This window comes from Thalia democratica, chromosome 2, assembly GCF_965202585.1.
Source record: "Thalia democratica chromosome 2, ktThaDemo2.hap1.1, whole genome shotgun sequence".
Classification (NCBI taxonomy): Eukaryota; Metazoa; Chordata; class Thaliacea; order Salpida; family Salpidae; genus Thalia; species Thalia democratica.
In genome coordinates this window covers 103,435,475-103,448,937 of record NC_139166.1, presented here as the reverse complement: position 1 = coordinate 103,448,937, position 13,463 = coordinate 103,435,475, and the positions used below count along the sequence as shown (strand labels likewise).

The following is a 13,463-nucleotide window of genomic DNA, read 5'->3' as shown; positions in this document are numbered from 1 at the left end:
GCACAAAAGTGACCTCTAAAATATTTTTAAGCTGAATTTTTATACAGATTTAGGTTATAAGTAAAATTAAAAAATATTAAGTTCAACCCATTAATCTTTAAGAAAGTACTTAGTTTATTAAGGCTTAAGTACATTAGTCAATGTAAATTTTATTATATAAAGTATTTTTAATTTAAATAGACATTCTCTGTATATCTAAAAGTAATTTGAAATATCAAAGTAAATAAAAGTAAAACTTTCTCTAGTAAGACAAAAAGCAAAATATTATTCAAATGTCACTAAAACTAAAACTGCGGCCCGCTAAGACTTTGAAAACTTGAAATTTGGCCCGCGAGCACCAACTGCCTGCCGACCCCTGATCTACAAAGTGAACAGAACATTAGTCTTTTTCTAAATAAAACACAACTTAAAATTTTAAATGATATACTTTTTAAAGCTTTTTAAATGAAAGTCGAAAAATTTTAAAACGACTCCAATATATGGTTTTTTTTTTGGAAAAATAGATTCCAAAATAACGAATGCTTGAAATATACACCAAATGTAATATCAATTTTTTTATCACCTATTTTTAGGAACTTTTAATTTGTATTTTAAATAAAATTAAATGTTTTAAAATAAAGTTAGAAGTATATAAAAAAACGTTTTCTTCGTTTCAAATTACTTATAATTATAACTTTAAAAAAACTAAAAAAGCGTATTTTTTTTTTAAAGATAGTTTTTTTGTTCATTTAAATGTTATCTGATTCAATTACTTTACAGTAAGAGATTTTTTTCTTTCTTTTAAATAGATCAACTTATTGAGAAATTTAGTATTTCTTATACAAACACAGGAAATGAATTTATAAATGTGTTATCATCTATAAAACTTTTTTTTGTTATTTGAAAGATTAAAGTCATAAAAATATTTTTTGTATGTTTGTTTTTACTTATTACTGACATTAAATGTAAATAACTGTAAAACCAAATGAATATACTACAATATATGTTAATTAAATTGTATATTGTAATGTTGAAAGTAAATTTTGATTATTATTACTTTATTTTCAACAAAACTTTAATTAAACGATAATAATTTGTTTTTATTTTTCAAAACCAAATAGAGATATTTCTTATTTTGGCATAATTTTATATATTTTTCATTTATTAAATCGTTCGCATGTTTACACTTCTTTGAAAAAACATGATTTAAACCTTTGGTACAACTATAATAAAAGGACTATAAAAAAAACAAAGTAACAAACTTTATTGAACAATGATGAAAAAGGAACAAATAACATAAATACAATAAAATAATTTCAGACAAAAAAAGAATAAAATTTGTTAAGACAACTAAAACTATGAACAAGTAAGAAAGTAGATAATCAAAATTCGTTATTTAACTGCTTTTTGTTTAACTTTAAATTATAAAGTGTACTTACACATAGAAATATAAACTACACAACTAAATAAAGTGATAGATTTAACAAAATACACTTTAAAATATTATTTCAAGATACAACTTATATTACAATGGAAAAAGCTTTGTTAGGATTGTGACATTTAAAGAAAAGTTTTAGAAATTTCAAGCGTTAAAATAATTTTAAATTTTTTTATTTAAGTCTGTTGTATTTATTGACTACTTAATATTTATATTTTAATATAAGTTAAGAACGATTTTTGAAAGCTAAAAAAAATAACTTTTGGAAAAAAGTTTATAATGTTTTAAAAAGTTTGGGTACAAATAAAAAATAAAATATTGTAACATAACATAATAACAATATAAAACAGTATTTATGTATATGACGTAATAATTAAAAATGTTACGTCATAAATAAACATGAAAGGAGAACAAATCTGAAAAAAGCTGCTTATTAATTGTAGGTAGAAGTTATACTAGCTGCAATTCGTTATACGTTTTGCAATTACAAATTTTTATTGGAAGTTTTAATTTTTAAATTAGTATATATAAATGATTAATCTTTAGTTGTAGTTTGAATAAAAGCTATACTTTTAAATGTAGCGAAGATGTTTAATGTAAATTTTACTAATATTCAAAGAATAGTACTTTAGATAAACATTAAACACATACTAAAATATAAATTCTGTGTTTCTTGTAAAAACACATGAAAAAACCCAAAATAAAAGATAAAACAGTTGTATAGATATAAAATATAGAAAAACATTTATATTCATTTATTGCTTCTTAAATGCAAACTAGTTTTAATTGTAATATATTATCGTTTCACATATAATTAAATTTGAAACGAATTAAGAATTAAATTCAATTAAAAAACAATCTTTGAGAAAATTACTAATCAACTCACGTTTTTGTATTTTATTGCACAAAACTGTACTATAAAATAGATTTTTTTATCAGGATTAAGAACTGTTATTTTCAAAAATGCAAAACCTAATTACTAAAAAGTAATAAATCAGTACAATCTCTTATAATAATCGGAGAAACTTATTTTTATTAAGTGTAAATCTTTTAACTTGTTTAAAACTAAATTTGGTAAATATGTTTAAAGTTAGTAACTAATCATTTCGACAATTTATCTACAAAAATATAACAAAAGCAAAATTAGAAAAAATATATAAACGTATTTGTACAAAAAAAGACAAATTTGTACATAAGAAGCCACTTATATTTTGGAAAACTCTAAACAGAATTTAAAAGATTTCATTTTTCTTTAGCATATCAGTTCGTACTTGTAGAAGATATCTGAAAATTATGATTAATTTTAGTAATATTATAAAATTATATAAACTTATATTGAAGTACTTAGTTCTTGTGTTATTAATTTAATCTAAACAAGCACAGCTAAAATGCTATAAAAACTTTAGGGTCTGAGTCGTTGAATTAAAAATGACTTCTTTTTTGTATTAAAATTTAGACCATAAAATAAACATCAACAGCAAAAACAAAAGTGTTTAGTGAAGAAAGTTTGTTTTAATTAAAATTAAGTAATAAAAAATGAAAGTTACTACAACTTAGTTATTGAAATGTTAAAAAGCGAACAAACATCAGTTATTGGTTGAATGTGTTTAAAAATATTTCGTGAGAGTGTAAGCTGGTTTATAAAAAGTGCTAATTGCAAACAGTTTATTGGTGATTTTTATCTATTATTTAATTAATAAAATTTAATAAATTATATTCAAGATTAACCGGTTTGTTCAAGTCTTTAGATTGAATGCAACTAAAATTGCATTTAAAGTTATTCTTTCTAAAAGGTAAACAAAATCTTTATAAAAAGCTACTAAAAAGATCATAACAACATCGTACGATTTTAATTACACAGGTTAACGATTTAGGCAAACAATACTACACAGTAGTTTATTGTAAGTAGTATTGTTAAAACAATATACCACTAATCTTTCAAACAAATTAATTTGGATAAGTGCACTTACTTAAGTAAACTTTTAAAACAACAGTTTGAATGACTATAATTAGTTTTTTAATACTTTTATCTACTTTTATTTTTTACAAATATATAGCCTCAAATAAGTTTAAAGTATTACTTTTGATAGTAGAATAAAGTATGCATAACCACATATTAAAACATTTTTTGTACATATATGATTTTATACAAGTGTATATTAAATGTCTGTGACTTACACACTTATTTCTATATACACTAAATAAAATAAATAAGATTTTTTTTTAAGTTACTAAAACCACTGTTTAAAGTTAATCATGAGTTACTATAAAAAATATTTGTTTTAATTTTGTAAATATAAAAAATTAAAGTTGTTAGTTACACAATTTAAACCAAACATTACACATTTTTATTGCTTGTTGTTTTATTAAAAATATACATACTTAGATGAATCAGTTTTTCAAAAACAAATAGATTAAAATACTTTAAGTCACCATACAACATTCTACGTTAAAAAATAAATCATTTTACACAAACAAATTAAACTTTAAATGATTTATTGTTTTGTGGTACTTTTACAAGATTTTTATGAGTATTTTATAAATACTTGATCATTTAGCTTTAAAAATTTTATACATGAACTGATATTTTTAAGAGCTAATAAATATTTGAATTTTTGTAAACTTTGATTAGAATATTTAATTAGGACATTTATTTAGGAGACTTATAATTTAAGATATTTATCGGTAAGTTTTATTTGTTATTTAGCCAAATTTCATAAAAACAAAACAACCTTAATTTACATCCGGCTAAATAAATTTTGATACAAATTTGATATTGATATAACAAAAAACGTAAACAATGTGTAAATTTTAGATTTGTTTACATTTTACATATTTTATTGTATTATTGTAACATAACCATAATTGTAATGTTTATTCCAAACCATGTTAAACTTGATATTTGTATACTTCTTAATTAAAATTGTATATACTGATTATTGTTATTTTCTGAATAAGTAATTAAGTTTATGTAAATTAAGTTAGACTTTAAAATTTTAATACGTTATTTCTAAAGTAAAAATAAATTTTTTAATAATTTTAACAATACTTTCTAAACAAAACCGAAGAAAAATAATCAACAAAATACAATTGATATAGTAACAAGTACATAAAAAGACATTTGAGAAATATTTGATAGTTCAGTTCAGACCTAAGCAAAACATTAAGTTGAACATTAGAGTTCAAACTCTAAATTTTAAAACTTGCACATTACATGCTGCTTATGGAATTTAGACAATTTATATATATGTCTCTATATGAACTTACTAAAGTAGTTTTATATTTTAGTTTTTGAAGGTCCTTTCAAATATAATATATAACTTTTATTTTTTGACTTAACCAACAAACAAAAGAAACATACAAAAAAAACTAATTACGTGTAGTTTAAAGATTTATATAATAATAAAACATACGTACATTTTTAAAAGATCGGTTAGATTTGTCATAATTATATAAAAAAAAAGTATTAAATAAACATACTCTATTTTCTACAATAATAATAAAGCTTTTAAAGAGTTACAAAAGTTTATAAGCTATCTATGAATATAATTGGCAATTACGCATAAATTATAGAGGAATTTATTCATAACAATAAAATAAGTATCTTTGTATGAGTTCAATTATTTTATTCAAGTTGGTAACTTAAATTCGAACAATAAAGGTATTAAGGAGATAAAATATTTCAAAATTCAAGTAAATTCTTGCAAATATTTTGGTCACATAACAACTTATGTTACGTACTTTTTTTGTGTTTTTTATAACAGAAATGTACCTTTGTGTATAGTAAAGTTATATTATTGTTTTTTTGTATTCAAACACTCGTTATGATATTTGTAGTATAAAGTTTTAGTATAAATAATATTTAATATTTACATATCTTAAAATAATAATTTTGAAGCATGAGGTTTTCAAATTTAAATAAACACAAAATATATACAAAAATTTTATATAAGTAAAGGTTTTTGTAATTTTTTTATACAAAACATTTTATAAACAAAGTGGTTTAAATCAAGTTTCAAAACTAATTTATATAAACCCGACTAAGTTAAAATTTGCATAATACCTATGCAATGTAAAGAATTTTAATCTCTGCATTTGCACTTTTTTCAACTCAATTATCTAAAGGTCAGATTTTTTGAACAAAAGCGCTTTTTATTAATAAGCCTATTTATATGTGGTTTAATTAAACGTTGTACTAGTTTAATTTCATTTGGTTTAAATTCCGAACAACTTTTACTAAATACAAACAACTTACAATTACCTTGTTTATTGTCCTTCTAATTTATTACAAAACTGTTATTGTTCACAAAAATAGCTTTGTATAAAAAATGTTTATAGTGAACTGCGTGTAAAACTAAATAGTAAATATATTTTTTTTTTTAGTTAGTCAGCTTCATAAAGATTTTTGTAAGTAAATCTAACAATGAAATGAAAAAGAACTGAAAGGGTTTAATTAATTAAAACTATGTTGTACAATGATATTTGTTGAAATAACATTCGAAAAACAAAACATTTTAAGGTTCAAGAAGTTTTATAACAGTATAGAAAAACGTCTGAAAGTATATATTTTACAATCTATTACAATTCATTTCAATTCTTACTTACAAAACAAACAAATCTAATTATGTTTATATTAGTTCCTAATCTATAAAAACACATAATAACTTAAAGCACTGAGTATTTAATTAAAAAATGTTTAGTTTTTGAACTTTTGTAAAAATTAATCTAAAAAAATACTTATATACAACATTTTGTTTATATTATCGGCTTAAATTTTTTTTTCAACAATAAATTTACTAAAGCTACCACTCTAAGTTAATCTACAAAAGCATTTTTTATATGTCATTAAATCTCTAATTTATGTTTCTTTTTGATAATTAGTCTAATTTCTTTAAATTTAAGAGTTAGTAATCTTTATTCTAACTTTTTCTAATCTTTTGAAAAGCATTATTTTAAAATAATAAATTAAATTTAAAATATATTTCTTACACTGTATAAAAAAAAACTTTACATATTGATCATAAATTAAAGCTTGCCAAATGCTAATTTTTAATTTATTTTTTAGTTTGAATGGCTAAATTTAAATAAAGTAAACAACTTTAGAACCTTTAAATAATAAAAACTTTTAGCAAACATTTTCTTTATCCACAACAAAAACTAAAATGTCAACATTATTTATTTTAGACTGAAACTTTATAAAAAACTATTTTAATCTATTCAAAATTTAAAATAATTAAAACACTTTTTTAATTTCTAAATTGATGCCTAACAAACAATCTTTTGTCAAAAGTTAATAATAAAATGTATGAAAAGCTTTGTAATTTAAATTTGTATGAATCAATTTTGATTTTTTTGAAAACACATGCTAAACTTAACAAATTTCAAGCGATTTTATATTAATAATTAATTAGGAAGTTAAAGTTAAATCATAAAATTTTTAACGAAAGTAATCGATATTAATTGTCTGTAAAAATCTAATAAAATACAAGGTATAGTTAAACGTAAACATATATTAATTGTAATTAATAAGTTCTTTGCAAAATTTTAAAAAATACAAAGAAATGTTATAACTTATGTTCTAAAATTAAACGTAAGTTTATTTCAAAGTTTATTTTATTTTTCAGTTAGTTCAGGTCTATAAAAAAATAATCTAATTTAATTTAACTTTAAGCGTATAAGTTGCTGTAATTTTGTTATTAGGTTAGTAAAATAGTTTATATGTTCCTACCATTAGCAGCGTACCAAAGTACAAATGATTTTTTTTTAAAGTAAAAAAAAAATGTTTTCATAAATCTTAAATAGCTTGAAAATCACTGGATTAAAATATACTATTGTTAAAAAATTGGATCTTATGATGCTTAATTACTTGAATATGTAATGATACATTTACATAAGACATAAAATGTTTAATAAAAAATTCAAACAAATTAAAGTATAAGCTAGTATTTGTTTGAATGCAAAAAAAAAGCGGTCTAGTTTTATACTTATATGTGTGTGTGTTAAGTAATTCATAGGTAGTGGTTAAGGTACAGTTTAATGTGCTTAATTACATTCTTTGTCGAAAAAAAGTATGTATGACATATACATAACAATGTATTTAAAATAAGGTGACTATTTAAACGTAATCACTTTCTACAGAGCCAACTTAAAGTACTTTTATATAATTTATTACGAAAATTAAATTTTAAAAATTCCAGAGCTTTTGTATAACTTTTGCACGTCTGTTTACCAAAGTGTTTTTTATTTTAAACTGAACCAGATGAAGATTAAAAACAATCTTTTTTTGTGTATATGAAACATATGTTCGGGAATTTAAAAAATCGTAATTTTATAAAAAGTTATCACATTATTACATATATGTATACTTGATTCTCAGAACTTTATATGTTTCAGTTTTACCAAGCAAAGAAAAATATTTTTTGTTTCATAGTTTTTATACAATCTTTTTATTTATGTGATTAATTATAATAATCTTATAAAACTCTTAGTATATAATAATCGTTAAAAAGTTCAGTTTGAAAGTATTTAAGTATTTAAAACAAAAAAGCTTTTTTAAAATTAATGTTAAAGTGTTCAACTTTTACATTTTAAGTTTCAGAAATAATATAATAAGTTGTGAATAAAGATAAGTTAAACATCATTCAAGTTTTTACAGGTATAAATTACTCTAATAGCACTATGGGAAAAAAAGGAGCACATGTCACTACTCATTCGGTACAAAGCAGCAATAGATTATTTTATACAAATAAGCAAAATTGTGATTTTGTTGATCTGTGTAAAAATAAATCTTTGAACTCTAAAGAACAACTGAAAATCTCTAAAAGAGTTGCTAAATTAGGTTAGACTTTTGAAAACAACTACGTTTAAAATAAAAAAAAAGGTTTTAAAACAAACTGGTGTTTTTAGAGTGTTTTATAAATTATTTCAGTTCACTTTAAACATTTTATCATTTTGCTGAAAAAAAAGAAATTTTGTTAAATTTTTTAGTGCCAAATTTGGCCCGTTAAAAACTTTACCCACTATTTAATTTGCAAGAAGTATACACGCTTATTTCTATAATTTAAATATTTTTTGTTTTATAAACTTTATGATAAATAGCTTATTTATTTAGTCGTAGCTTAATAATTAGATTAAAAAACAAGTTTTAGTTTTAAACCGGCTATCTAAAGTTTAAAGTAGATGTTTAGTTCCTTATTATATTTTACAATTGTCTTTAGTCTTATTCATCTAAAGCTTAAACTATCAACTTCGTTTTCTTTTATTTTATTACAATCATTAAACTGTTGTGAAAAACATTTGAGTAAAAATAAAACTAGTAGTATGTTTTTGTTTGGAACTAATAAATTAATATATTCTAAAATAAAGCAACATATTATTTATATTTTTTAAATATATTTAGTATACTAAAAAAAGTTATAAAGATGAAAATTAATTTAACTTTAATTAATAGTAGACTAAAGAGAATTTTTTTATTTGTTTAAGCTTAGGCATTAATTAAAATTCATTATTTCCTAAATTGTTATAAAATTTTGTAAAATAGTATAATATTATCTAAGCTAAATTGTGTAAATTCAATGCATTTTTTTTTGCAATTCAAAGCTATAAGAAAAAAGAAGTTTTATTTTATTTTAAGATAGTAGTTGAAAAATAACAATCTTGTATGTTTTTTAAATGTTTTATCGTAATTTAAGGTGTTTTAACAAAAAATACATTTTAAGAAAACTATGTTTTGAGTTTATGAAGATTTTAAGTATAACATCATTAAATTATAGGAAACATGACAGAAGATTTAATAACATCTTCAAAAGAACACAAAATTTCGTTATGTGAAGATTTAGAACAGGAAACATGTGAAAACATCGAATATACATCTAATAGTGAAAATGTGATAGCTATTTATTTTTTTTCTCGACTCTTTAAGTTATCTACTGCATCTAAAAAATGTTTTCAATTTATTGAAAGATGTTTTCCAATGTTTGTTGATAAAACGTCATTTTTAGAGTTAGACTATAAAAGTATATCAAACATATTGTTGAGCAGTGAACTGAACGTTGATTCAGAATTGGAAGTTTTTAACGCATTAGTTTCTTGGTTAGGATACAACAAAGGACGTAGTAAATATGCAAAAAGTTTATTCATTAAAGTACGTCTATCATTGTTATCAGTTCCTGCTTTGAATTATGTTTCAAAAAAAGCAACCAGTTTTATAAACGACCGTGCTTTCATAAATGAAAAAATTTTAGAAATTAATAAAAACTCTCAAACAAAAAACTTTAAAAATGTTGTTAGGTATTGTAACCAGGACAAGTTTAATATAATCTTTTGTGGGGGTGAGAAAAAAGGAAAAGTTGTTCGTGATGTGTGTAGAATTGAAGCCTACAACCAAAATTATGTTAAAAGTTTACCACAGCTCGAGGAAGGCAGAAAATATTCAAAAATAGTTTGCTGTGTAGGTCAAATTTATGTGTTTTGTGGCTATGGTGGTAATGGTTGCCTTAAGTCAATTGAAAAATACTCAAGTACTAATAACAAATGGGAAACTATAGATCATATGCCCGATGAACTTGTTGATTTTTGTGCGTGTTCTTTTATGGGAAACGTTTATGTTTTAGGAAATGTTAGACGAGGGTTAATAAATTCTTTTCTTAAGTTTAATCCAACAGACCGTGGCTGGACAGATTTTGCTGAGATGAACGTGGCAAGAAAGTTGGTATCATGTTCTGTATTTGAAGGTAGAATTGTTGTTTCCGGTGGATGTGATAACAATTGGTGCTTTAAAACCGTAGAAGCTTATGATCATGTAGCTAATACTTGGTCAACTATGCCTAATATGATTCGAGGAAGACATGAACACGAATCATTAGCAATAAAAAACAAGTTGTACGTAATCGGGGGATTTTTTATTAAAACATTTGAAGTTTATGATTCAACTTGTAAAAAATTTGTTTTAATAAATGCTCCTCAAAGTTGCTTTTCACTAGACTTACATCTCCCAGATGCTGTTGTTTCAATTGGTAACAAACTTGCTGTATATAAAGGTAGAAAGAGTGCTTGTTTAATTTATGATGTTGAAAATAAAACTTGGTCAGAAGAACTTTGTGAAGTAAGTGGAAATCTATTAAGTTTTAGTTGTGTCAAAGTACCTCAATACTAAGAAATAACAACTATAATACTTATTATTAAATACTTTAGTGTTTTTTTTTAAATACAAAATTGACGCGTGTATAGCTAATTCTATTACATAATTTGCATAAGACATGTTTCTTTCGCATAAAATAAAGTTTTTAATTGTAAAGTTGTTTTGTGTGACTTATGTTATTTATAATTTAAGCTAAAAACAATGGTCATCAAGGTTATATTCAATTTATTATCAATTTAAGTCTTGTACATAAAACTAAAATACACTTGTGGTTTTCAATAATTTTAAGACTTTTTATTAAATAATATTAAATAATATTAAATAAGTTTATTTTTCTATATTTTAGACACAAATAAATTAAAAAGTTTTCTCAAAATATATTTAAATAACAATTGTTTTTCAATTTTAAGTTTTTTTTTTGTATTCCGTTTTATTTTAGAAAACTTCGTTTAAAAATAGTTTTAACGGTTAAATCTTACAAAAATGTGAAGATTCTTACTTTAAACAAAACTTAGTAAGATGTTAAATTGTTAATACAAATTAAAACTTCATTATATCAAAGCCAGAAAATGGTAAACTACTAGGTTAAAATATTTTATATTATTCTTGTTAAATTTTTTAAAAAGTGATTTATATTCTGTCATGCGGCTCTTCGAATTAAAAACTCTAACAACAGAAGTAAATATAAAATTAGCAGAAAGAAGTTTATGGTTTTGCTATTAGTATATATTATAAGAATAGTTGTAAATAACTAAGAAATTTCCAGAGCTTCTGTATCAATAAAAAAAAACTGAAAAAATCTAAAATTTTAAAGGGCTCCACTCAAAAATTCAAACCGCAATAAGGTAGATTTTATTTTAAATTAAAAATAAAAAATGGATTAATAAAAATAAAAGTTCAAAATACATTAAAAGTTAAAGAAAATAATTGTATTTAAAGTTCGGACGATTTTTAAAAATTACAAATAAAGCTATTCGAGCCATAGTAACTCTTGTAATTCAAAGAGGTTGTAACTTTTTATTTCAAAAAAAAAAAAATTCATACATCGTTCGTGACGAGATAAAACTTAAAAACATTAGTCATTTTTCTCGCTCTAATAAATTGCATCTAGTATAAGAAACCAATGAAATTACAAGATTCGGTTCTTCATATCTAAATGAATAAGCTCATTTTTAAATAAGTTTAAAACGAAACTTTTAGTTTCTCAAATACCTAAAAAATTAATTAACTTAAAAAAGAATATCTCTTCGTCGTTAAACTTATAAAACAACAAAAAAGAGCAAAATTTTCAAATGTGTTCCGCTCTAACAAGCTTATAGCCAGGAAGCTATTTTAATTGCTGTCTAATTATGCGGTTTGCCACAAACACAAAATTTGGTTGAGCAAAACTCCAAGGTAGGGGCGACAGATGCACCTTAATGTTCAATTGGCTGAACAGCTTCACCTTTCTGGGAATATTGCTGCACATTACAGAAAAACAGAAACACTACAGTGAGTAATATTTTTAGTCGGAGAGCAAAATGTAAACTTCCGAACTTTAGCGGGCGGGAGAATTTTAATTTCCTTCAATTCACCAAGTTTACTTTATTATCGAGTTAGTTTTGACAAAGTATTAGTTATACATAACCTTTTGTTTTCAAGTGCTCATTTAAAAACACCTTTTAATCTACAATTAGACCTCTTTTTTCTTTTTATCTCAAAGACAAGAAACTCTACTTTAAGTTCTTAAAAATTATTTAGTTTGTTTTTTATGCATAATACTTTAAAATAATTTCTACAACGTTTAAAGTCATAATTTAAAATTTAAGCTAAAATTATCTATTTGTTGTGAGTAAAAATACTTTTTTTTAATATTTCATTATTGATGCTTAATAAAGTTTATTAAGATATACAAAAAAAAAAAAACCTCAATTTGTGTTTCACTAAATTCAATTAAAAAAAATATTGACAACTCAAAACAACTACTACAACATAAAAATCTAAGATTAACAAGGTCTTTACTTAATTTTGGCTGCCAAAAAACCTGAAAACCATAAACTTGACAATTCAGACTAGAAAAACCTGGAGTTTTGAACAAAAATTACTAAATAACCTGAAATTTTACACAATTGCTTTTGAAGTTAAATTTTAAAAAAGTAGTTTTAAATTTACACTAAAAATTAAATATACCATACTGTTAAAAAAAATTTGAAATCAGAAAAAGGAAATAATTGAAAAAAATTTAAAGTAGCTTTACAGTATTTTTACAAAGATGTTATAATTCCTCGCACTGTTATTATCATTTAACTTAGCTTTAAACTATAAGTAGAAATTTTATTGTATTAAAGTTAAACTTAATTTTAGTTGATGAATTTTTAGTTAATTTAAAAGTTAATTTCTTATTATGAAATGTAAGTATTCTAACACATAGAAAAATTAAAAACTTTAAGTTGTTTAAAATTTAAATAATTTTACTATAGGACAGGGGTCGGCAAACCGAGGCCCGAGGGCCAATTGCGGCCCTCGAAGGGTAAATCTGCGGCCCGCGAGCACGTTTTGTTTAAGAATGGAATGCGGCCCGCGAAAGAAATTTTTGTGGCCCGCAAGCATGTTAATGTGGCCCGCTGAGCAACAATATGTTTTAAGTTAAATTTTTACTGGTAATTTGGTTTTGTTTTATTTCGTTTTAAGTTAATGTATAAAATTTTTAAATAATAAAAAGACTTTACTGTATTAGCTAAAAAATGTCAAAAAAAAAACAGATTAGCTTTCTAACAGGGTATTCTTCATTTTCATAAAAGCTTTTTTCTTACAACAGCAAGTAATTATTTGAAAAAAGAGTGTAAAGAGTGCTTAGATTTAGTAAGTCAGTTATATAATAGCTACTTAATAAATAAACCAAATGTAAATGTTTTTTGCACAAAAGTA

At 22.7% G+C, this 13,463-nt stretch overlaps 1 protein-coding gene across 1 annotated transcript; it reads left to right on the top strand.

Annotated features, from left to right (window-relative positions):
- Positions 1-9,194: 9,194 nt before the first annotated feature.
- LOC145829154 (spermatocyte protein spe-26-like) lies at positions 9,195-10,571 on the top strand. The gene is made up of 3 exons (XM_082936881.1): positions 9,195-9,508; positions 9,707-10,297; positions 10,385-10,571. Exons 1-3 carry the CDS (start codon positions 9,195-9,197, stop codon positions 10,569-10,571), a joined length of 1,092 nt encoding a protein of 363 aa, XP_082793007.1.
- Positions 10,572-13,463: the final 2,892 nt, after the last annotated feature.

Bases quoted from the DNA above. Each gene is read 5' to 3' on its own strand.
- LOC145829154 (XM_082936881.1), top strand. From the start codon at position 9,195: ATGACAGAAGATTTAATAACATCTTCAAAAGAACACAAAATTTCGTTA. The intron at 9,509-9,706 runs GTTAGGATACAA...AAATGTTGTTAG, and splicing joins TTTAACGCATTAGTTTCTTG to GTATTGTAACCAGGACAAGT. The intron at 10,298-10,384 runs GTACGTAATCGG...TGCTCCTCAAAG, and splicing joins TTAGCAATAAAAAACAAGTT to TTGCTTTTCACTAGACTTAC.